We start from the raw sequence: 26,604 nt of genomic DNA, 5'->3' as shown, positions 1-26,604 counted from the left end.
CCATCTTCTGATGTGTGTCGAATACTCGTCAGCGAGTAATGGCTGTATGTATGTATGTATACATGCTGAGCAAAATACTACAGAGAGGTGTTTCTCAAAGTTGTAAATTCTTGATGTGTCATCCACTGGAAGTTGGAGTAGTGGAATTTTCTTTTTTGAAGCGATTCTTCCGTTACTACAGCGTTTATTATTATTACAATTATAGTATGTACTTAATTAGTTAAGCAAGAAACCGTATAAAAGAAGCCTGTTAAAGCCAAAACCATCTTAATTGCCTTGTTGAAAGGCTACTACGAATTAAATCAATTATTTCCTTCGTCTTTTTTTCTTTCTACCAGCCATTTCACTTGTTTCTTCGTTTTGTCCGCCAAACCAGAACCAAAATCGTGCGAACTGTACCGATTGTGTCCACTTTCTATTTTTAATTGCTTCTGTTTACATTAAAACGAGATATTTTTCATATAGGATCCTTTGTGAACGGCGAAGATACGGAAACTTTCAAACAAACTTGTATTTTACGAGTTTTTTCACTGAAAATGGTGGCATGTGCGGAATGAGAAAGGGGCCTGGGATTGTGTTATTCCATCATCTTTTGTCGTATTTTATTGGTTGTTTAATATACAGAGTGTTTAAATAATATCTCTAAGCGATACCAATTAAACTTTTAGTTACGTAATCGATGGCGCGATTTTTAAATTCATTGTTGCCAACTATGGACGTATTCGCCGCCAGGCTGACTAACTGGAATTTAAATTTCCCGCTGGCGATTCAGATGGTAGCTCTGCTGTAAAAAATGTCAAATTGCCACATTTATTTATTTATTTCCTGACATTGTCATTCGTTTTGACACTTTAATTTTGTATTACGAGTTTTTGGTTTAAATGAATTGTGTTGTGATACTAGGCTTAAAAATATTTACTGACAGACCTTGAAGTTGAACATTGTTCTTTTTATAACCTCTTTTAGTGCGAAATGTACAGGGTGGGTCAAATTCGACGCTTTTAAATGGAAACAATCTCTTTCTATAGGAGATAGACGAAAACTAATATCAGCGTCTGAGCTCAATTTTCATCAAAAACATGATGGTGAAAAACCGCACATCAATATCTGTTACAGTTTCTGGAGTTACGGGTGTTTTTCAAAAAATGTGCATTTTAACAAATCGTTGTAACTTTTTGCTATGGAAAAAATTTTGTATTTCGATGAAAACATTCCCAAAGCACCTTTTACGTAGGAATTTAATGGTTTTAAGTATAATATTTTTAAAATTAATAATTCTAAGAGTTATCAACAGAAAAATTGATTTTTTTTTATTTGGACACCCTCTATATTTTTAATTAACTGAAAAGAATTTAAAATTACCTTTCCAAAAAATATAGCAAACTTGATATTTTGTTATAATCCCCTCTCGAAATACAGCATTTTTAAAAAGTTCGCCACATTTAACTAGTAGGCTTTGGACCCTTTTAATTTGATGATATCTCCTCTTAATGGAACTCTCGCTGAAAACATATTTTTCCAGCAAGACAACGCACCGCTCCTCAGAACGCTGAAGTTATCAGCCAATTTTTGCAGCCAATTTCAAGAATATTTGAATAGCTAACCAAGATCTCAGCCGTTGGCCGTCGAGGCCGCCTGACTTAGTGCCCATGAATCTAATTCTATGGATATATTTGCGGAAGAATAAAGGTTGGAATGGCGAAATGGCGAACTTCTAAAAGAGGAAGAGCAAATCAGAAACCGCTGGAAAGAGCATTACTGCCATATCCTTAACCAAGAAAACAACCCCAATATGGAAGCACTCAACATAATACCTCTGTATAACAGCCTCGATGTATTAGACATTCCAATAACAGAACAGGAAATAAAGGACTCCATAAAACAGCTTAAAAACAACAAATCAGCTGGCTGTGACGCGATTCCGGCGGAAATCTATAAGGTGCAAATTAAAGAACTCTATTGGTCATCTTAAGGCTCTCTTTGATGTCATCATATGGGAAAGCGGAGAGGTACCCCAGGACTTTGCAACGCGAATATAGTGAATATATTTAAGAACAAAGGAAGTGCATCAGACTGCGGAAAACTACCGAGGAATTTCACTACTGGCTATCGGAGGAAAAATTCTGCAAAAATTATGTCAAACCGCCTGCACCTACATATAGAAAAATCCTCCCAGAATCCGCAAACGGGTTTTCGGACCAACCGCGGTACCGTCGATTCCATATTCTCCATCCGGCAACTACAGGAAAAAGTAAAAGAGCAGCAGTCTAAACTTTACGTCGCATTCATCGATCTAACAAAGCCTTCGACTCTGTGAACAGAGATGCACTTTAGGCAATTATGAAAAGTTCGAGTACCCATCAAATTTCTTACAGTGTAAAAGCCTCCATAACAGCAACAAATCAAGAGTGTCATATCATGGATCATTGAGCGATCCCTTCCTAACAAACACGGTATGTTAGGCAGGGATGTGTCTGTACCCGCTCCTCCTATTCAATATATTCATGGCAGCGCTCTCCATTATAGTGGACAGCAAACTGCAGGAGAGAGGCATTAGATACAGATACGACGGCGGTCTGTTCAACATAAAAAGACTCAGGGCAAAAACACGTACAAAATTCATCACAGAACTTCAATACGCTGATGACTGTGCTCTAGTTGCTAATACGTTACAGCAATTGCAAGAAATGTTGAACACATATACATGGGCATACGAGGCCTTGGGGAAAAAAATTATTTTTGTTTCTTAAAATATTTTGATTAAAAGAAAATATATAAAAGTGACTAAAAGTTGATTTGGTATGAACTGTATTTCAATCATTATTGATCCCTCCGATACTTATCGGTGAGTCAACTAGCACACATGCCAAATTGCAAATGTAATTTTTATTTTATTCATAAACAATTGCATGCAGGTATTTACCATAATAACATGTTTCTACTATTGTTAACCTTGGAAAAAATACGTACATATACAAACCTATTGAATATATAAACCATCTATAAATTTTAAAAAGCAATTTGATGACTTATAAACAATATGTACGTGTATAAAAAAAACCGCATCTGTATTGCGTAATCGCCTGTTTATACTGGATGACTTTGAAACCTCATAATCATGATAATTGTTGTTAATTGGAAGAATATATACAGAGCGGAATTGATATAACTATTTCCCTGTTTTTTTTTTGCTTTTTTGGTTGGTTAAAGTGGTGTTATACTAATATAGTGTTAACAGACACTTAAAACGGATATTATAAGGAAACTGCAGGTCGCAGAACGCTCAGTGTAACGAAATATGCTGAAAATATCCAAGAGAGACCGTAAAAGAATAGAATGGATACGACAAAAGACCCAGGTAATAGATGTCATCCACAGAGTCAAATCCCTCAAATGGCAATGGGCAGGACATCTGCCAAGAAGAACGGACAACAGATGGACCATAAAAATTACACCATGGTACCCACGACGATTTAAGAGACCTAGAAGAAGACCAAGCCTGAATTGGAACCATGTTTTTTTTATATGCGATGGTGGAGTTTCTATACGTTTCCTTTTTAAAGGTGTATCTATGGATACTGTTGACTCTGGTCTCGGGTCTGCAATATTTTTATTCATTTCTGCCTCTGCCATATTGACCTCGATAGATTTTTTTTGGACTGTGCTTGCGAGGTTGATGGCATTGAGGAATGGTATATTGAGTCTTCTGACAACAGGAACACTGTATGAATATTGTTTTTTCTAGTATATTGCTCATCACATCCTCATATTCAAAATTTTTTTTCCCTGCCCGTCGAATTTTCGTTCTCTATGATTTTTCCTTTCTAAAACATATTCTCAAAATTTACGGCCGTCAGCCGCGTCTTAATTTTATTCTGTATTTCGATGGCTATTAATTCAAAATTTTTTTTAAGTTTTTAATTTTTATTGGACCCACCTGTTCCCTGTATTTTTTGTAGAATTCCAAAAACATCAGCGTATTTTGGTGGGAGTAGGGGACAAGTAGATCTTCGAGTTCACCCCACTCCTTTTTTCCTACTATCAAGGAAAAAGGGATAACTTGGGCCCGCATATCCAACAATAAACAACAATGGGCCCAACTACAAAGAGAGTATCTAAATATGTGAGGGAGACTACACCATAATTGGAAATGGTTGAATAATCTGAAAATAATGATGATGATGATGTTACTAATATAGATTGTTAATTTATCTACCTTTTCAAAAGCCTTTTTTAATTATGCAGATAAATGTAGAATGTTTAGGAGGGTAGTTAATCACCGCGACCTTCTAGATCTATATTGTGTGTTCCCCTTTCTTGAGTTATAACGAGTTATAACTCATCATACAGTCTCAGGGCTTTAACAAAAGCCAGTATCTGAGACGGCTCCACAGAGGCCAGCTCTCCATCCTCGACATCAGACGTACCAAAGTTCATGGCACGATGAATGGTCGTCGTCTCGGCGCACTCCAGTGATAAGGTGTTCTGGTGTTTCCCCATTTTCCCCACAGAATCTGTATTTCGCCGTTGTTTCTCAGCTTCGGCCTACTGAGGTGTTTGTTGAGGAGACAGTGTCCTGTTAGAAACCCCGTGACAATCCGAAGATTCTTTTTACTTAAATCAAGGAAAACCTTTGATTTTTCTCGGTCGTAAGTTCTGAGGAACTTTCTCGAGTGTCTTAGACCGTTGGAGGACACCCATTCCAAGTTACGGAGGGAGTCTTCCAGATTCTTTCAGTTGGTTCCCGTTTGGAAAACAGAACAGTTCTAGTTCAGTTAGTGAAGTGTTCGCTCCTTTCCTAGCTAGAACATTTGCTTTTTCATTGCCTTCTATCCCTTGGTGAGCAGGCACCCAGAGTAGGAGGACTTTATTTTCTTTGCCTAATTTGTTGAGCTTCTCTAGGCATCTCTTTGACCAACTCTCGAATTGATGCTTACTGAGTTGATCGCGTTAAGTACCGCTTGGTGACTATCGGATAGGATGGCAATTTCCTTGTTTTCGATAGTTCTATCTAAGATAAATTGTACGCATCTTTCGATAGCGTAAATTTTGCTTGAAGGATACTGGGGTGGGTGCTCATTGGTTCGGAGTATTTAGTTTTCGGACCCAAATACCTCCTATCCTTGTCCCTACTTTGGTTTTGAAGCATCAGTATACCACGTGATGGTGCATGGTCTTTATATGCTGAGTAAGCGCTTCTTTGTTCCAATCCTTCGGATTACTCAATACTACAGTGAGGTGTTTCTCAAAGTTGTAAATTCTTGGTATGTCATCCACTGGGAGTTGAGGGTGGAATTTTCTTTTGAGGGTGTCTCAGCCCTGACCTGGGAAAATTCTCCCAGTACTGTTTCCGTCAATGACCATTCTAATCATTGTCGCATTGGCATAACTACCGACGACAATGTGCAGTGGTGTTAGGTCTAGAATGACCTCCATTGCTGCTGTTGGACATGTTCTGCAGATAAATAATAATATAGAATATTAAATTGTGATAAAAAATATTTAGGCAAATATTTTTTATGAAAAAAACTGACCTATGGATTGTGCTTAAAAAAGTGCTTTAAGAACAAAATAATAAATAATAATAAAATTTTGTAAATTCCGCGAAATAAAAAAGTTATGGTAAATTTTCAAAATGGTCAAAAATTCAAAAAGACCCCGTACCTACCTCAGTGCCTCTGCGGATTTTTGAACGACAACAACCATAGTATGTAACGTTCGGCGTCATATATTAAATATCCAGACGAGACCAACCTTCGTAGTCCATTATTGGATTAATTACAGGACGTTGGCCCGTCTGGATACACACTGGCAACACGAATAGAACGAATTGAAACAAATATAACTGACCTCTTTCTTGGAATAGACAATGGAATAACTCCAGGTTTCCATATTCATGAAAGGTTTCAGGTGTAATTAAATAGAAAAAAATTCATTAAAAGTTTTGTTCATCTCTTTTTTTTTTGTTTTAAATAGGATGGATAAATTAATATTTGATATCAATTAAACTTTTAGTTACGTAATCGAGGGCGCGATTTTTAAATTCATTGTTGCCAACCATGAACATATTCGGCGCCGGACTGACTAACTAGAATTTAAATTTCGCGCTTGGTGATTTAGTTGGTAGCTCTGCGGCAAAATAGAATTTAGGCTAGAAGAATAGACCTAAATATGAACTACACTAAAACTAAAATCATAACAAACACAGATGAAAACATAACAACCAGAATAAACCAAGAAAAAATAGAACAAGTTGAAGAGTATATACAGTGTGACCCACTCAAGGCCGGGCACCCTCCATAAAATCTGTGTTTATAGTCCGATTTTGATGATTTTTTTTTCAAATATAAAGTTTCAAAAAATGTACTTTAGGGCTCAATGTCATGTTATTTCACAAAAAACAAGGCCTACTTAATAAAGTTTTTGTGGTGAAAAATTTGCAAAATCATATTAGCGATTTTTTTTCAAAAATTTGAGTACACCCCACATTCGGCATCCCCAAAACAGTTCTGTACCAAATTTCGTTTAAAAATATTAATTATTAATAATTCTGCAAGTTAAATTAAATAATTCCCTATTTTTGCCAATTTAACGATGAGTTATCACGTAACCCTTGAAAAAACAATCCACAACAATGGGTTTTATTAGCTGTCAATTCTTGCAGCGTAGAATTGAATATTAATTTAATAGCACGCAGAAAAGTGTTGTATCAAGAAATATTATTTGCATTATGGAACAATTAAATATTAGGGATAAAATTGAAATTATTCGTTTAGTGGGTGATAACTATCTTCAAGCAGGAGAAGCTGCCAGAGAATTTAACAACAGACATCCCGACAGACCTGCAGTAAGTAGAAGCACGGTTCAACGAATAAATAGAGTTTGGTTTGGAAATAATAATGGTAATGAAACTGGTTGTATGTCAAAATACTTACTAAAAAACAGAAGGCCGGAACATCGAATAAATAGGCGTAACAATCCTCGTGCAAGCATTAGAGGCGCCAGTGTTGATTTGGATATACCAAGGGAAAATATTTGGAGATGTTTGCGAACTAATAAAGTTAAACCCTTTAAACCAAAGATTTTACACACTTTGGAAAACGGAGATGATGTTAGACGATTAGAATTCTGCTTATGGGCTCAAGCAGAGTATGAATAATAGAAATTTCTTAAAAGAAATTTTATTTAGTGATGAGGCAACATTTAGTACAAACGAAGTAGTATCCTCTCAAAATTCAAGCGATTCTGGGCAGTCGAAAACCCTGAATGGGTGATCAGTACAAGAAGACAGTATTCTCAGAAATTAAATGTGTGGTGTGGCATACTTGATGATAGAATCATTGGTCCATATTTTTGAGAGAAATTTGAATAGTCCAACGTTTTGAATTTTCTGATTATTGACTTTGGGATGCAATACATAATTTACCATGCCAAACCCGTTTGAATTTAAAATTTCAATTGACGGACACCTGCATAACGCGGCAGTTGTCAGATTGGTTAAATGAAAATTTTGAAAATAAGTGGATAGGTCGAAATAGCCGCTAATTGAGTGGCCACCGAGATCCCCGGACCTAACACTTCTTTGATTTCTTTCTTTGGGGTTTCTTAAAGCAACAAGTTTACAAGTCTAGACCTCAATCTGTAGATGAATTACGTATTAGAATTACAGAGGTTTCTGCAAATATTACACCACAGCAGCTTAGGAATGTAACTGTTAATCTAAGAAAAAGATGCGACAAATGTATTGAACTGAATGGAGGGCTGGTAGAAGCAACTAGAATTATTTGAATATGTTTATTTTTATCATTGTTTGTAATAAAACTCGTTGTCGTGGATTGTTTTTTCAAGGGTTACTTGATAACCATCGTTAAATTGGCAAAAAATAGGGAATTATTTAATTTAACTGCAGAATTATTAATAATTAATATTTTTAAACGAAATTTGGTACAGAACTGTTTTGGGGATGCCGAATGGGGTGTACTCAAATTTTTGAAAAAATCGCTAATATGATTTTGCAAATTTTTCACCGCAAAAACTTTATTAAGTAGGCCTTGTTTTTTGTGAAATAACATGACATTGAGCCCTAAAGTACATTTTTTGAAACTTTATATTTGAAAAAAAAATCATCAAAATCGGACTATAAACACAGATTTTATGGAGGGTGCCCGGTCTTGAGTGGGTCACACTGTATATATATCTGGGACAAATTAATGATTAAACTTAAAAACGAATACTAAACAGCTGAAATAAAGAGACGAGTAAGACTGGCCTGGGCAGCATTAGGAAAATTAAGTTACACATTAAAAAACAAAAGATGTCCACAGTACCTCAAAACCAAAGTATATAATCAATGTGTACTCCCTGTACTTACTTACGGATCCCAAACCTGGACACTAACAAAATCAAATATGGATAAGGTAACTAAAGCTCAAAGATCTATGGACAGACAAATGCTACATGTAAGGCTGGCAGATTGAAAAAGGAATGAGTGGATCAGAGGAAACAAAAGTAAGGGATGTTAGAATTGAAGTAGCAAAATTGAAATGGATGTTTGCCGGTCACAATGTCAGACAGAAGGATTATCGATGGAACAAATCGTAAACTGGAGGCCCTGGGAGAATAGAAGAAGTAGAGGAAGACCTCAGATGAGATGGGCGGACGATCTGAGGAAACATGCAAGCACAAGATGGATGAGCACGGCGACAGAGAGGGAAAAGTGGAAGAGATTGGGGGAGGCCTATGTCCAACGATGGACCGATATTTATTCAAGAAGGTTGAATAAATAGATAGATATAATTTGTATGTGACATAATGATGTTTAAGGTGTCATAATATGTAAATCTTGTTGGAAAAAATCTTTGAAATTTTTAAATTTATATCATGAAGTACTATCTATTAACAGTGGGTTTGTTCAACAAATTCCTAGTATGTTCACTTATACGGAAATAATGTAGAATTATATATGGACGCACATAAAATAGGGCGTTTTCTTGCAGACATGCGAAGGCTAGTCGTGTGGAAGTATATTATTGTTCTTTATGGTAATGCGTTTTTGTAAAAGTAGACTGTTATTTGCTCAAAAAAGAGGAGCGGTATTGATATAGATCATATTAGTATATTAACTATAAAATACTGGGTGGTTCACGTTTTCTTTACCAGGATTTGAAGTTGATAGAAAAACATGTTTTTAGAATAATCTTTGTCAATGTATGGGTATAAATTCTTTTTAAAAATACACTATTTATTTTTTGAGCTTTGTTGTAATTTATTTATAGTACCATACGATCAAGAAAAACCGACGTCAAAGACAGCTGGAGAATGACAATGATTATTTTGGCGAGGTCAAGCTCTAGACGGCATTTACTTAGCCTGTACTCTTCTTTATTACCCGACCATATCAACAGGTATGGTAGGCTATTAAGATCGGCAAAAAAAAGTTTTTTTAATTTCACTCAAAATGAGTTATTTGGGTCATTAATGACCTAAATACAAAATATTTTCACGGTGTCTGTCTGTCCGTCTGTAACACGATAACTCAAAAACCGCTAAACCGATTTTAACCAAATTTGGCACAAAAATACTGTGGCACCCGAGAATCTGGCCATTAGTTTTGGTGGGGTGGGGTTGGTAAGGGGGTATGGGAGGGGGTTAAAAATTTTAAAAAATCGTAACTCCAAAATTACAGTAGCTAGCGAAACGCGGTTTTCAATTTAAGATTAGGAATAATATTTGCAACAAAATTTATAATAACATCAAAATCAGTCAAAGTCGCAGTTTTTGAGATAAAAAAAATATCAAGTATGGGTGGCTATACGCCAATTTTTTTTTAAATGGTGTAGTTTAAAATTAGAAAAAAAATCTTTAGAATTAAATTTTTTATGTTTGGAAACGTTCTTCTATAGTTATAGTAAAAATCTTTCTATAGTTAGTGTTAATTTTTGATAAGTTTTATGTCAATTTTTAGTAAATGACGTCTACAGATTGACCTCGCCAAAATTATTATCGATTGTCATTCCCCAGCCGTCTTTGACGCCGTTTTTTTTTCGATCATACTGTATATTAAGAGTCTATTACGCTGTACTGTTCGGGTTGCTCTCAGGGGTAGGGTAAAGCGGGTATGCGGCCGAAGGAAATATATATTATATTTATTTCAGAAATCTGCCTAAGCCCACGGCCACACAGAAAGCGTTTTTTGCGTTTTTAGCGTGAAGCGTCTTTAGCGACTAAAATAAAATAACAGGATTGTATAGGAGTGGCCCCACCAAAAGCGTGTAGCGTTCGGCGTGTCTCGCAAAAAACGCAAATGAAAACAAATCAGTTTGTTTTCTGTAGCGTCTGTAGCGTGTATAGTCTTAGTCTTCTTCTTTTTTTATCGTCTAGTAGTCGATTTCTAAGATGAGACCCCGTCATAGGCGGACGTTATATTTAATAATACAATAAAAATAAATTAAATAGTGTGCATTTTTTGCATTTTTTTTCATTTTAGGGTATATCTAAAAATATTTTTATAAAGAACATCTACTGTTTAGGTAGATTCTATTAAATTCAAAAATTTGAAGGAAATGTTTGAAAAAGTGTAGTTTGAAATGTTGAAAAAGTAATAAATTAAAGGAAACTTTTCTTACGCGTAAAAAATAGTTTTTTAATGCGTAAAAAGTGTTTTTTTCTGCATAAATTTTTTTTTAACAGAAACAAATAGTTTTTGACGCGTAAAAAATAGTTTTTTAAGTGTAACAAATAGTTTTTTACACGTAAAAAATATTTTTTTGCGTAAGAAAGGTTTTCTACCAGAAACAATAAGTTTTTGACGCGTAAAAAATTAGTTTAAAAATTAGTTTTTTTAGTAAAAGTAACAAATAGTTTTATACGCGTAAAAAATAGTTTGTTATGTGTAACAGATTATAATTATAACACGATTATCGCGTGTAACACGATTATAATTATAACAAGTGCTAACCACAACACTACAACATAAAAAAACTATATACATATAAAGTAAAATTCGTAAAATAAATGGCAAATAATAATTATTATTTTTACACACACCACTGGCACTAGCAGTAGATTGTGTTTGTCTCCGAATATATGCCCCGGCCCGTCCACAATTCAATCCCAGCATCTTTTATCTTCGTCTCTTCAACGCTAACGGCGCCGATCTCGCCTATCTCTTTCTCACAGGATTGATCGTTGGACGGGCTGGGAATCCAGGAGCTTGCGACGCACAGTGGTTCAGATTGCCAAAAAGTGGCGCATAGGATATTTTTAATTTTATTACAAATTCTAGACTTATTAGGTTTAATGGCGGATTTTTTAACATGACAAAGATAGTCCAGGGAACAAACAAAATATATTTCAGACTAAGTTTGTTTAGTATAAAAATATTAAAAAAGGGGGCTTTTCTATGAATTTTATTCAAAAATTATAGTTTTTAAGAAGGTTTGAAAAATGCTTCGAACCTAGTCAAAAAGAATACCCATTAGGTTATCTGGTCTAAATTAAAGAAAAAAAAGCAAAATTGCAATATGCGTTAAATGGAGTCTTCAAACTAATTTTCTTCATGACATGATTCACCACCACTTTATTCTAGTTCTTCTTCACTATCTGATTGACAATAATATTCTGTTGCCATATGAGTGCCATCTGCGGGTAAATCTTCACCTATTTTTAGTGGCGACTACTTTCTCTGGAAATTCAAACCCTAGTTGGACTGCTTTTGCCGTCTCATTTTTATGTTCCTTCCTTAAATTAGAAACTGTAGCATATGCCAGAACTTCCGAGGTGTAAGAATCTCTAATTTCTAGAAATAAATTGATTTTTAATCTTTGCCATTAATTAAAAGCAATACTGCAATATTTGCAGCATTATGTAGATAAAAAAACATGTTTTTTTTTCTGTAAGATATTATAATTTAATTCCTTGGCAATATATACCTTTGGTCTCTTTATTTTTTTTGGAACAATTCTGAAAAAAAATTCTTGAAGGGCTAGGGTCATGAAAAGATTGATTCTCTTCCATTTGAAGTAAATTTTTATTCAGCCAGAGACAATTGTTGGAAATAAAACTGCTCCAAGTATAATTACATTTCCTCCACTTTTCTGACCATTTTTAAACAAAATTTTCAATTTGCTTTTTTTTCGATAATATGTTAGGAATATTATTATCACACAAAAATGAAATAATTTCATCAAAAATATCCGCTTCTGACCTATTATTAAAACCCATTTTCAAAAATCTCTCACATATTTATCTGCGGCTTATTGTTCCTAAAAATAAAAGGAATAGAGTACAGGAGGAACATGTGAGTCTATAGTTACACTTTTACCACTCCAGAGTTACCCAAAAAATATTAGTATAATAATTTAAGAAATTATCCATGGAACAAAAATCAGACTACCGATCAATTTAAAATTCTAATTTATATATCATCTACCTCGGGGTTTCTTGGGGTAAGATACTTGTGGTAAATTAAACTTGGTATAATACCTTTTAAAAATTATAAAATACAGAAGCGGAGATCTGCGGAGTTCTAAAGATACGCAATTTCAAAGTTTAATTTTTTTCAAAAAAACGCTCTGCTATGTTTGAGATAACTACTAGCTTCATAAAAAAAATATTTAAGTTAATAAAATTCTCTTAAAAAGTACCTTACCTTGGTCTTCAAAATCCATTCTAATTTAATTTATTTCCAAGTCTCTGACCTAAGAATCAAAATATATTAGCAACACTAAACCATTATCAGCAAATAACTGATATATTTAAACTACAAAATCTAACGAAAACAACATTCCTGTACGCTTTTTTATTACGATTAAAAAGTGGATCGTGATAAATTTGAATAAATGGACCCATCATCTGTTGAAAATAATATCATTGTTGAAATTTTCGAAATTTTTTTCTTGATCCCTATGCGTCGATTTTTTTGAATCTGAACCAATGTGCGACGTTACTAATTGACATCTTGATAGAAACTGCAGACCTGCCACGTCTTTTGCTGGCTTAAAACGGTAAAATCGTAAAAAGCGCTTGAGACGCAAAAAACGCTAAAAACGCTTTCTGTGTGGCCGTGGGCTTAGGCTTAGCCCGATCTTGTCGTGTTAAGCCATATCCAAAATTACAAACACACGTGCTTTGATTAAGTCTTGATTAAAGTTTGCAGAGCTTCAGCATTTGCCATAAAATAGCGAGCAATTTGTTACAAAACCATATAAATTATATATCAATGTAATCACAAAACTTCAATCTATTTCCGTATTGTAACAGAATTTTAAATTATGTCTTTATTTTCGAGAAAATTTAGTCCAAACATAAGGAATATTTTTTTGATGTTTGACCATCAAAATCTTAAAAATAAATAATTTGTCTAAAAATGTGCTACAATACGGATATAGTATAATCCTTTATCTCCAATTTCCTTCTTCATTTGTGTAAAAATACCTAGCCAGATTTACATAAAACGTTAAATGCCGAACGCTTATTTTGTTACTTTTTCGAATTAGTGAAATGGACTCTTATGTAGACAACACAGTTTGCGGCCGTTCGTTCGTTCGCTCGACCATCCGTTTCGAGCCGGTACATCAAAGGCGTTCGCCAACAAATGCCTCCGGTCTTCTCGTGCGGTCCTATCGTGCGGTCCCCGTCCATACCACTAGCGTACATTCGTTCGTTCGTTCGTTCGTTCGTGCGGATAAATTTGCGTATTCATTATCGAACGAACGAACGAAGAATGAAATGCGGTATATTTAGACAATAGAAACGAACGCATGCGGCCGTTTGTTCGTTCGTTCGTTCGCTCGACCATCCGTTTCGAGCCGGTACATCAAAGGCGTTAAACAAATGCCTCCGGTCTTCTCGTGCGGTCCTATCGTTCGGATTTAGGTCCATACCACTAGCGTACATATCGTTCGTTCGTGCGGATAAAGGTGCGTATGCATTATCTTGAACGATCGAACGAACGATGAAAGTGCGGTATATTTGCCCCAGATAAAACCAAAATAAACTAATCAGAGGAAATTACAATATATTTGACATCCTCAAAGCGGCAATAGGTTAATTTTACAGGGTTCGCCAACAAATGCCTCCGGTCTTCTTGTGCGGTCCTATCGTGCGGTCCCCGTCCATACCACTAGCGTACATTCGTTCGTTCGTTCGTGCGGATAAAGGTGCGTATTCATTATCCGAACGAACGAACGAACGAATGAAAGTGCGGTATATTTAGACGGGGACCGAACGCATGCGGCCGTTTGTTCGTTCGTTCGTTCGCTCGACCATCCGTTTCGAGCCGGTACTCAAAATGTGGAAATAAATTCATCAGGGACGTACATATGGGTTATCACTAGAATATTTTTCAAAAAAAAACGTGTGCTACTGACTTTTTTTCTTTTGATATTAGAATTGTGTAAGTCGTTTAATGCCAATTAAAGGTTATCTCTTGTTATTTTGTCGAATTCGGCCTCCTTGATGAGATAAACGCAATTTTATTAATCACAATTAATAAAATTAATAAAAAAAAATTAAATTATATACATAATTTATTATTAAATATTATTACTGTTAGTTGATTATTAGTATTAGTCCAACCTAACAGTAATTTTAAATAAAAAAATAATGGTATTTAAGATAATAATTACAAAAAACCTAATTTTAAAAAGTTTGAACATTCAGTAACTCTAAAACTATGCATTTCCATACCCATGTTTATAGGAACTTTTTTTCATATTTTTTGATGAGGAATCAATGAGTACTTATTTAAAACTTTCGCAAGTTAATGATACTGTTTTTTTTAAAGGTTGCTAGTAAATTAATAAAATTGCGTTTATCTCATCAATGAGGCCGAAATCAACAAAATATCAAGAGACAGGTTTTAATCGGCATTAAACTGCTTACACTATTTCGCTAACAAGATAAAAAAAAGTCAGTGGCGTACATGCTATTTTTAGAACAATATTCCAGTGATAACCCATGTGCACGTAACCCATGCCTGGCGAATATGTCGACACTTTTTTAGCCTTAAAATATGTCACATTTATAGCAACTTTTACCCTAAAAATTTCATTCGGAACGCTAAAAGTACTTGGAAGAAAATTACAATAAATCGAAAAAATATTTAGACTTTATTAATGTAACTACGAAACAAAGCAGAATCGGACCTATGTTGATATCAAAAAATTAATCCTATTTTTACGTGAGGAACCAGAGATGGTACATGTTTTTTGAACCACCCTGTATAGTTTTCAGATTTTTTTCTGTACTTGGAGTATAAATTGATATTACCTGCCAAATTTCATAGTTCTAAGTCTAAAATAGGTCTAGATTTTCATCTGACAGTAAACGACTTCGTTTTTGGACGGGATATTTCGATACGCTCGGTATAGTTGAGCAAGAACGGGGTATATACGAATGTGCGGAGAAAGAAATGACTGGTTCGTTGAACTCGCCTTGGATAATACGCGCTTTTATTGCATAAATAAATCGTCTGAATGGACTTACGCATTGTACTATATAAAATAATGCATTTTGAAATGGAATGATGGCAAACTGGAGCGATCTGGTTGCAGAAATGAACGTCAAATATGGTCTAAACTTGTAAATTTATCTATTTTACAATTGGGAGAACGTATTTTTCTTAAAAACTGTGTTTTTTACTACATACTAATACGAGTATAGCTCGATAAGTTCTTATAAAATCTATACTAAAGAGAGACTGACTACTTAAGTGACTGACATACTGATTAATCACGATCCTGCTCAAACCACTCAACGTAAGAAGCTCAATTTTGGCATACAGGTTGATTCTAGGGTGTAGAGGTTCGATAAGAAGGGATTTTTCGAAATTCCAGTTCCAAGAGGGTGAAACCCTCTTGGAACTCTGGAGGATTTTAGAACCAAACGAAAACACCTTAACCCATTCGTTTCTGAACGCCTTTGATGTACCGACTCGAAACGGATGGCCGAGCGAACGAACAAACGAACGACCAAATATACCGAATTCCATTCGTTCGCTCGTTCGTTCGTTCGTTCGAATAATGAATACGCACCTTTACGGAACGGAAGAGAAACGGAACGGATAGTGTGCATTGTCCTATTCATTTACATGATATATTTTATATATCTGTGTATTTGATATATCTATGTTGCCATATTATCAACATATTATGATTTTTAACTAAAAAAAATGCTAAAAATTTTTTCAAAAAATTCCAAATTTTCAAGAATTTTTTTTCGCGAAAAACCTCATAATCGCCGTGTTTCTGGGGTCGAAATATAGGTACTAACCCTAAAAATATTTGCACTTATTTAAAACTCACCCTGTATATTTTATCCTAATTGCCAAATTGACCAAGGCCAAAAATGTCTACAAGTGACCAACGAAGAAACATTTTTTTAACCATAAATACATTTTTTGTGTTCCTAATTTTCCGTTACAACTTAGATTTACGAAAAAAAAAACTAATATCCATCATCACATGACCCAAAACAGATCTTCTAACTACACAGCACCGTCCAAAAAACTCACCAAAAGGGGGGATTCTCGATTGGCAGGGTTGCCTTGACGACCAGACTGCAACGGACCACTTTTCGGGGTAGCACAAAGGGAACTCCAACCACCCTCTTCGTCTCTCTACCCTTCTGCTCCCCTAAAAACCGCCCCAAACGCGTCGAGCGCCAATATAAGAGAGAAATGCCCCGCTTTGTCTGACGGCGATTTGTCTTGTGAAAGACTGGAGGCAAGAGTGTCGAAACGATTATTAAGCTATTACGACGAGCTTTTTTTGTCTTTCTATAGGGATTCAGTTTTGGGATGGAGGTGTAAATAAAAATCGATAAAATGATTGGATGATTTTAGAGTTGTATGAGGCAGAAGAAAATGTTAATCTCATTGTACTTCGTCTTTAAACTAAAGCTGCATCTACACGTAGCGGTTTGGCTTGTCAGACAGAAGACGGTCGTCCGAGTATATTTGATATCATTTCTTTTTAATTTTTCTCTACAGTTATGGTTTTTTTTTCGAAGGGACCTGGTATTAATAAATACACATAGTTTAAAATTAATGATATTTCATTTACATGATACGATTTATTTAGATTTTTGTTGGATTGGAATTGAATGGTATTAATGAATATTTTAAAAAATCACCATATAAAGGGAAAAAATTAAACAGTTTGCCTCTAAATCGTGACAATTGATATTTGTTCAAAATGTGCAAAGCGTTAAGGATAAAAATTCAAGTTAAAACAGTGTGTTATAGCAGCGTTTTGATTTCAGTTAGTTTATCTTTATTTTTCGTGAAAATAAATGTTGAAATTGAGGTAGTTTTAAATGACATGAATGGTAAGGTTATTATTTTAATACTTAACATTAAAAAATATATTCTAAAACCTAAATAACATTTTTTGCGAAGGTACCTACGTATTGTATCAACGTGTCGTATCAACCTATCGTTTCATTTTGATACAGTGCGCTAATTAATTGTGTATCCCTATCAATTGTGCGGTTGGAAGTGATCCAAGTGAACCAACTGGTAATTTTTTCCCCTGAGTGTATGATTCTTGGATTGGAGGGTATAATTTCGTTATTAAATAACATTATTATCATCAAAAGAATATACTAAAACCAAATTATAACGAGAAAACTGTCCTGGACTGGGTCCTTTTGAACTGGATGGCATTTGTCCATCAGCAGTTTACCATTAGCTGAAGAAGTAAGATTCTTGGATTGGAGGGTATAAATTCGTTATTAAATAACATCATTATCATCAAAAGAATATACTAAAACATAATTATAACGAGAAAACTGTCCTGGACTGGGTCCTTTTGAACTGGATGGCATTTGTCCATCAACAGTTTACCATTAGCTGAAGAAGTATGATTCCTGGATTGGAGGGTATAAATTCATTATTAAATAACATTATTATCATCAAAAGAATATACTAAAACCAAATTATAACGAGAAAACTGTCCTGGACTGGGTCCTTTTGAACTGGATGGCATTTGTCCATCAGCAGTTTACCATTAGCTGAAGAAGTAAGATTCTTGGATAGGAGGGTATAAATGATTGGAGGGTATAAATTCATTATTAAATAACATTATTATCATCAAAAGAATATACTAAAACCAAATTATAACGAGAAAACTGTCCTGACTGGGTCCTTTTGAACTGGGTGGCATTTGCCCATCAGCAGTTTACCATTAGCTGAAGAAGTATGATTCTTGGATTGAAATGTATAAATTCATTATTAAATAACATTATTATCATCAACAAAATATACTAAAACGGAATTATAACGAGAAAACTGTCCTGGACTGGGTCCTTTTGAACTGGATGGCATTTGTCCATCAGCAGTTTACCATTAGCTGAAGAAGTATGATTCTTGGATTGGAGGGTATAAATTCATTATTAAATAACATTATTATCATCAAAAGAATATACTAAAACCAAATTATAACGAGAAAACTGTCCTGGACTGGGTCCTTTTGAACTGGATGGCATTTGTCCATCAGCAGTTTACCATTAGCTGAAGAAGTATGATTCTTGGATTGGAGGGTATAAATTCATTATTAAATAACATTATTATCATCAAAAGAATATACTAAAACCGAATTATAACGAGAAAACTATCCTGGACTGGAAATTTTTGAACTGGATGGCATTTGTCCATCAGTGGTTTACCATTAGCTGAAATTAGTACGATTCTTCTCGTTGATTAATTCATTATTAAATAACATTATTATCATCAAAAGAATATACTAAAACCAAATTATAACGAGAAAACTGTTCTGGACTGGGTCCTTTGAACTGGATGGCATTTGTCCATCAGCAGTTTACCATTAGCTGAAGAAGTAAGATTCTTGGATAGGAGGGTATAAATTCGTTATTAAATAACATTATTATCATCAAAAAGAATATACTAAAAACATAATTATAACGAAAAACTGTCCTGGACTGGGTCCTTTTGAACTGAATGGCATTTGTCCATCAACAGTTTACCATTAGCTGAAGAAGTACGATTCTTGGATTGGAGGGTATAAATTCATTATTAAATAACATTATTATCATCAAAAGAATATACTAAAACATAATTATAACGAGAAAACTGTCCTGGACTGGGTCCTTTTGAACTGGATGGCATTTGTCCATCAGCAGTTTACCATTAGCTGAAGAAGTAAGATTCTTGGATAGGAGGGTATAAATTCGTTATTAAATAACATTATTATCATCAAAAGAATATACTAAAACATAATTATAACGAGAAAACTGTCCTGGACTGGGTCCTTTTGAACTGGATGGCATTTGTCCATCAGCAGTTTACCATTAGCTGAAGAAGTAAGATTCTTGGATAGGAGGGTATAAATTCGTTATTAAATAACATTATTATCATCAAAAGAATATACTAAAACATAATTATAACGAGAAAACTGTCCTGGACTGGGTCCTTTTGAACTGAATGGCATTTGTCCATCAACAGTTTACCATTAGCTGAAGAAGTAAGATTCTTGGATAGGAGGGTATAAATTCGTTATTAAATAACATTATTATCATCAAAAGAATATACTAAAACATAATTATAACGAGAAAACTGTCCTGGACTGGGTCCTTTTGAACTGGATGGCATTTGTCCATCAACAGTTTACCATTAGCTGAAGAAGTATGATTCTTGGATTGGAGGGTATAAATTCATTATTAAATAACATTATCATCAAAAGAATATACTAAAACCAAATTATAACGAGAAAACTGTCCTGGACTGGGTCCTTTTGAACTGGATGGCATTTGTCCATCAGCAGTTTACCAGTAGCTGAAGAAGTAAGATTCTTGGATAAGTAAGATTCGTTATTAAATAACATTATTATCATCAAAAGAATATACTAAAACATAATTATAACGAGAAAACTGTCCTGGACTGGGTCCTTTTGAACTGAATGGCATTTGTCCATCAACAGTTTACCATTAGCTGAAGAAGTACGATTCTTGGATTGGAGGGTATAAATTCATTATTAAATAACATTATTATCATCAAAAGAATATACTAAAACCAAATTATAACGAGAAAACTGTCCTGGACTGGGTCCTTTTGAACTGGATGGCATTTGTCCATCAGCAGTTTACCATTAGCTGAAGAAGTAAAATTCTTGGATAGGAGGGTATAAATTCGTTATTAAATAACATTATTATCATCAAAAGAATATACTAAAACATAATTATAACGAGAAAACTGTCCTGGACTGGGTCCTTTTGAACTGGATGGCATTTGTCCATCAACAGTTTACCATTAGCTGAAGAAGTACGATTCTTGGATTGGGAGGGTATAAATTCATTATTAAATAACATTATTATCATCAAAAGAATATACTAAAACCAAATTATAACGAGAAAACTGTCCTGGACTGGGTCCTTTTGAACTGGATGGCATTTGTCCATCAGCAGTTTACCATTAGCTGAAGAAGTAAGATTCTTGGATAGGAGGGTATAAATTCGTTATTAAATAACATTATTATCATCAAAAGAATATACTAAAACATAATTATAACGAGAAAACTGTCCTGGACTGGGTCCTTTTGAACTGGATGGCATTTGTCCATCAACAGTTTACCATTAGCTGAAGAAGTATGATTCTTGGATTGGAGGGTATAAATTCATTATTAAATAACATTATTATCATCAAAAGAATATACTAAAACCAAATTATAACGAGAAAACTGTCCTGGACTGGGTCCTTTTGAACTGGATGGCATTTGTCCATCAGCAGTTTACCATTAGGTGAAGAAGTATGATTCTAGGATTGGAGGGTATAAATTCAGTATTAAATAACATTATTATCATCAAAAGAATATACTAAAAGCAAATTATAACGAGAAAACTGTCCTGGACTGGGTCCGTTTGAACTGGATGGCATTTGTCCATCAGCAGTTTACCATTAGCTGAAGAAGTATGATTTTTGCATTGGAGGGTATAAATTCGTTATTAAATAACATTATTATCGTCAAAAGAATATACTAAAACCAAATTATAACGAGAAAACTGTCCTGGACTGGGTCCTTTTGAACTGGATGGCATTTGTCCATCAGCAGTTTACCATTAGCTGAACAAGTATGATTCTTGAATTGGAGGGTATAAATTCATTATTAAATAACATTATTATCATCAAAAGAATATACTAAAACCGAATTATAACGAGAAAACTGTGAAGAAGAGAAGAAATTTTGAACCTAACCAACAACTCGTATTTATAGTGGTTTACAGTAATTTTGTTAAATTATACGAATATTCTCGTTGATTATTGTTTTTAAATAAATATGACAATGTCCTACAATGAAAATGCGAGTTGCTTAACTCTAATAATTCTAATTCCGAGCTAGCAAACGAGCTAGATGCTTTACCTAGACCGTTATTCAGAAGCTACAAACCTATCGATGAAAATATGCGTGAAAATTTACTTCCTAGCACACAACCAGATGATATTGGTACACAGGCACAGTATCAAGTTTATTATAATGATTTTCTTAGCTTTAAATCAATTTTTTTTTGTGTTTGCGCGATCGTGCGATCCATACCACTTTTTATCTCGCTAGCACGTGTTTCACGGCCTTGAATTTTTATTCCCAGCGCGCGTAAAGAAGTTTCACTTCAAAAATTCAACTATGTACTAACCCAACCAACTCTCGAACGATTGACATTCTTTATTGACATTTTTTTCTTTTTTTTTGCAGCGAAAAAACAAAATGGCTCCGCTTTCAGGACGAACAGTCTGGGTAGCGGTGTCAGGACTCCCCCCTCCGAGAGGAAAAGCAAGTTCTCCTTGGGGAAACTGCTCAGGCCGTGGAAATGGAAGCGGAAACGAAAATCGGAGAGGATCGAAGCCGTTTCTCGAAGTAAGTGACATCCATAATTGAATCGCTATACGCAAAAACAACTCATGTCCAAAAATTCGATTTCACATGTGTAGTTGTAACAACCAAGTTGAAGGTTTAATGCAAATATCTTTAGATTATTAAATTATTCTAGATATTGTTTTTGGCTGCATTTTTGCGAGCTAAGATATTTGCCCATGCACGGTCGAAAAATGTTAGTACACTCAGCAAGGCCCATATTCTCACACTGAACCACAAACATCGGCACGAATGGACGAAACGATTATATTTCGATTACCTTTAAACTAAAATTATTCACAGCATTGATTTTTATCCATTAAATACATACACATGTTATATCATATAATTCTCAGATGAAATATATAAGGAAAATCTTTAGCACAGAATATTACAACAGACTAATAAGCTATATGCTTTAGTTAACACTAATTAAATAATGAGAAAACATTTACTTTACCTTAACATTCTTTGTCACAAAACTTACGAACCAAAATAACATCAATGCGTCTCGAATGGTAGTCTAAAAACTATTACCTAACAACTATTATCTCTGGTCGTCGCCTAATTTCCTTCTCTTTCTTTATATATTCAGAGTGTCTTAAAAATAAATGTTTTGAATTTAAAGAAATATGTTTATTTTTAAAAGTAGGTGGTTCATCTCAGTTCTTTTAATGTTATGTCTTTTTGTGAATCCACCTTTGTTAAGAAACTATTCGGAAAAAATCTTCTCTTCAAATAAATTGTTGCTTTTTATTTCTTTTTATCAGTATTCCAGAGGCCTTAGAAGTCTACAAATAATGTCAATAAAAAGCTGTTGGTTTCCACATAACGTTATAATATCTAACAGCAATATATCAGTTTTACGTTACCAACTGAAATTATCGACAAAAAAAGCAACAGATGGTTGATTTAATGTGACATTAAACGTTTTCTGAAAGAATGTTCGATTTATGGTCCGCATATCAAGCATGAACGTAACTCACATTAAGATAAATATGTAATTAATATTTAATACCTTATGTAAGATCAGTGTTTGAATAAAAAAACTCCTATACTGCTTTAGGTACAGGGTGGGTCAAATTCGACGCTTTTAAATGGAAACACCCTTTTCTATAGGAAATAGACAAAAACTAATATCGGTGTCTGGAGCTTAATTTTTGTCAAAAACATGATGGTGAAAACCGCATATCGATATCTGTTACCGTTTCGGAGTTACGGGGTGTTTTTCAAAATTATGCATTTTTAACAAATCGCTGTAACTTTTTTGCTATGGAAAATTTTGTTTTTTTACGAAAACATTTCCAAAGCACCTTTTTACGTAGAATTTAATGGTTTAAGTATAATTTTTTTAAAATTAATAATTTAAGAATTATCAACAGAAAATTTGATTTTTTATATGAGACACCCTGTATATTTTTAATTTATTGAAAAGAATTTAAAATTAGCTTTCCAAAAATATAACACACTTGATATTTTGCTCGATTCCTCTTCGAGATATAGAGTATACAAAAATTCGCCCACTTTAAATAAGTAGACTTTGAATGGCACAGGTTGTAATGCAAAAAAATTCTAGCTGTGAGCATCAATTAAAACGAAAATAATATTTGCAATGAGAGATGCAAAATTTTATAACAATATAAAATATATTTAACCAACATCAACACATTTAAACTATATCTAATAACAATAAAAATAAATAGCAAACCAAGACATGAGATTTTGCTACAGGTGTTCGACATATCGACCGTCTTCTGTTATGGACAGACGGGTCAGTTTTTGAACATTTCTCGCGGAATTCATTAACTCGGTGGGGGTGAAAAATACCCCCTCATAACTGCTAAGTATTTTTAATTCTTGTCTAGATTATATGGAAGAATAAGGAACCTTCATTCTTCCGCAAATATATGCATAAGATTAGATCCATGGGCACTAAGTCAGGCGGTCTCGACGGCCAACGGCTGGAATCTTGGTTGGCTATTCAATTATTCTTGAAATTGGATGCAAAAATTTGCTGATAACTTCAGCGATCAGAGGCGGTGCGTCGTCTTGCTGGAAAAATATGTTTTCGAGTTCCATTAAGGGCATATCATCATTAAAGGGCCCAAAGCCTACTAGTTAAAAGTGGCGAACTCTTAAAAATTCTGTATTTCGAAGGGGATTATAACAAAATATCAAGTGTGCTATATTTTTGGAAAGGTAATTTTAAATTCTTTTCAGTTAATTAAAAATATATAGGGCGTCCCAAATAAAAAATCAATTTTTCTGCTGATAACTCTTAAATTATTAATTTTAAAAAAATTATACTTAAACCATTAAATTCTACGTAAAAAGGTGCTTTGGAAATGTTTTCATAGAAATACAAAATTTTTCATAGCAAAAAAGTTACAGCGATTTGTTAAAATGCACATTTTGAAAAACACCGTAACCCGTAACTCCAGAAACGGCAACAGATATCGATGTGCGGTTTTCACCATCATATTTTGATGAAAATGATTTATGGTCCGCATATCAAGCATGAACGTAACTCACATTAAGATAAATATGATAATATAAAAGTGCTTTATGTACAGGGTATCCCAAATTGGAACATCATCATTGAGATCTTGAGAACTAGAACACACAGATACGTGGTGGGTTAAATGGAAGCAAAGGTACGCAATTTGGTGCTTCAGAAATATTCGGAATTTTTAAACTTTCAAGGCAGCATTTTGATCAGCATCAAATTGCGCAACTTTGCTCCAGTTTAACTGACCTCGTATCTCTTCTAATTTCCGAGATCCCTATGATGAGGCTCGAATCTGGGACACTCTGTACGCCAATACTTATATAAGTCCTAACTAACCATGTGATTAGTGTTAAAAAAATCAATTTTTGTGAAAAAAATAAAGAAAATTTGGTAATATTTATAAAAAATAACATTATATTAAGTCTCTAATTAACGAAGAAAATTTCAAAATTAAAGGTAATTAAATGATATAATTTTTGGCAGAGAACATGAGTGTGTCAATTGCTCCAATTCGGCTGATTAAAAGGTCAGGACAGTACTTTGCGTTGAACTTATTTTTAGCACGGCCTGATTATGTATTTTTGTTGATTTTCGCGGTTACATTTTCCGCGAAAAATAATTATACCTAAAGAATTTGAAAACAAAATTTCAATTCTGGTGCGATTTCCAATAAGTTTAGTATTTTCCTGAAGTAATAAAATTGTTGGCTACTAAACGTAGTATTTTTGAACGAATTTTGTTTTTTTGTTTATTATTTAAATTATTGAGGTTTTTATTGGCAGCAATCACATAACAGAAATACTTCTAGGAACTATGTAGGTATTTAATAAAAATTATAGAAAATTATACTATTGTCACAGCTTATATTTTAATTGAATTATAATAACTAGTAGTATAGTAATCTACTATTTCGATTACTAACTAAATCTAAACAGAGCATACTTAGCAAAATAAGCGTTCGGCATTTAACGTTTTATGTAAAACTGGCTAGGTATTTTTACACAAATGACGTAGGAAATTAAAGATAAAGGATTATACTATATCCGTATTGTAGCAGATTTTTAGACAGCTCCTTTATTTTTAAGATTTTGATGGTCAAACATCAACAAAATATTCCTTATGTTTGGACTAAATTTTCTCGAAAATAAAGGCATAATTTAAAATTCCGTTACAATACGGAAATACACTTACGTGCATAGAAATCGGCCCAAGGCAAACTTTTGAAGTTAGTTATTAGGGTTATACCACATGGACACGGACATTTTAGATTATTTTAAAGATTTTTACAAATTGTAAGTTTTGCTTCGATGAAGGACTATTAGAGTCGTACAATTTAAAAATACTTTGATTAAGATACAGAGTGTCCCAAATAAGTAAAAATATCAGTTGTATTTTTAAATGGAACACCCTGTATTATTACATTTTTAATTTCTACGATTAAAATAAAAGGTAAATTTGATTAAGATTTATTATACTTAAACCTTACCGTTTTTGAAATATTTTCAATTTTGTGAAATTGCAGTAAAAATTTTAAGGCTTCTCCAAGGGTATCAAAGTTTTAATACTAAATATTTACTGAAGTTTATTTACTGATCAGTTATTGTGTTGCAATAATAAAATAATACTACCTTATACAGAGTGTCTAAAAATTTATTTTAAATAATATTAGCTTCAAACGGCAATAACTTGTTTAATTTAAATGGAACACCCTGTATATTTTACGAGAATCAGATGCACAATTTAATTGTCTATCAAATTATATTATACCATTTTTACCTATTTCTTTAAGTTTCCGTAGAAAATGCATTTTCTTGTTATTTAGAACTTATTTATCAATATACCCATGGACTATTGACATTATAGATTATTTTAAAGATGTACCAAATTTTTAAAGAGTACAGATACTAATATTGTCGATATAATTCGTTTATTTCATTAAAAATAAAAAAACTGTTTAAATATTTGTTAAAGAGGACCAATTAATATGATTCCAGTATTCAAACTACATTAACTGCCTGTTTGCGTTGATTAATAATAATTGCTCCAAATACTAAAAAACTGAATTTTGTATGGGCATTAGACAGTGTGATAAAAAAGTAACACCTTAAAAATTATATTTCATTTTTTAATAAATGCTTATTTATAACAACAGAGACTTTAATTTGATAACTTATTATTATATTGATTTCTGACTCAAATCCACATTTATTTATAATAATTTATTAACAAACA

The 26,604-nt window shown here is 33.5% G+C and overlaps 1 protein-coding gene across 9 annotated transcripts in view; it reads left to right on the top strand.

The window, feature by feature from the left end:
• LOC115887206 (phosphatase and actin regulator 3) overlaps positions 1 to 26,604 on the top strand; it is a 155,678-nt gene that overhangs the window by 50,432 nt on the left and 78,642 nt on the right. For all 9 annotated transcript variants that reach the window (XM_030906568.1, XM_030906566.1, XM_030906570.1 and 6 more), the window contains one exon: positions 21,705 to 21,866. In XM_030906568.1, the coding sequence (XP_030762428.1) occupies positions 21,705 to 21,866 (162 nt within the window). The remainder of the gene's footprint in view (positions 1 to 21,704; positions 21,867 to 26,604) is intronic.

The sequence above is a fragment of the Sitophilus oryzae genome, unplaced genomic scaffold, assembly GCF_002938485.1.
Source record: "Sitophilus oryzae breed Bouriz unplaced genomic scaffold, Soryzae_2.0 scaffold_555_pilon_pilon, whole genome shotgun sequence".
Taxonomy (NCBI): domain Eukaryota; kingdom Metazoa; phylum Arthropoda; class Insecta; order Coleoptera; family Curculionidae; genus Sitophilus; species Sitophilus oryzae.
The sequence above is the reverse complement of the archived record's forward strand: the minus strand, read 5'-3'. Positions and strand labels throughout refer to the sequence as shown.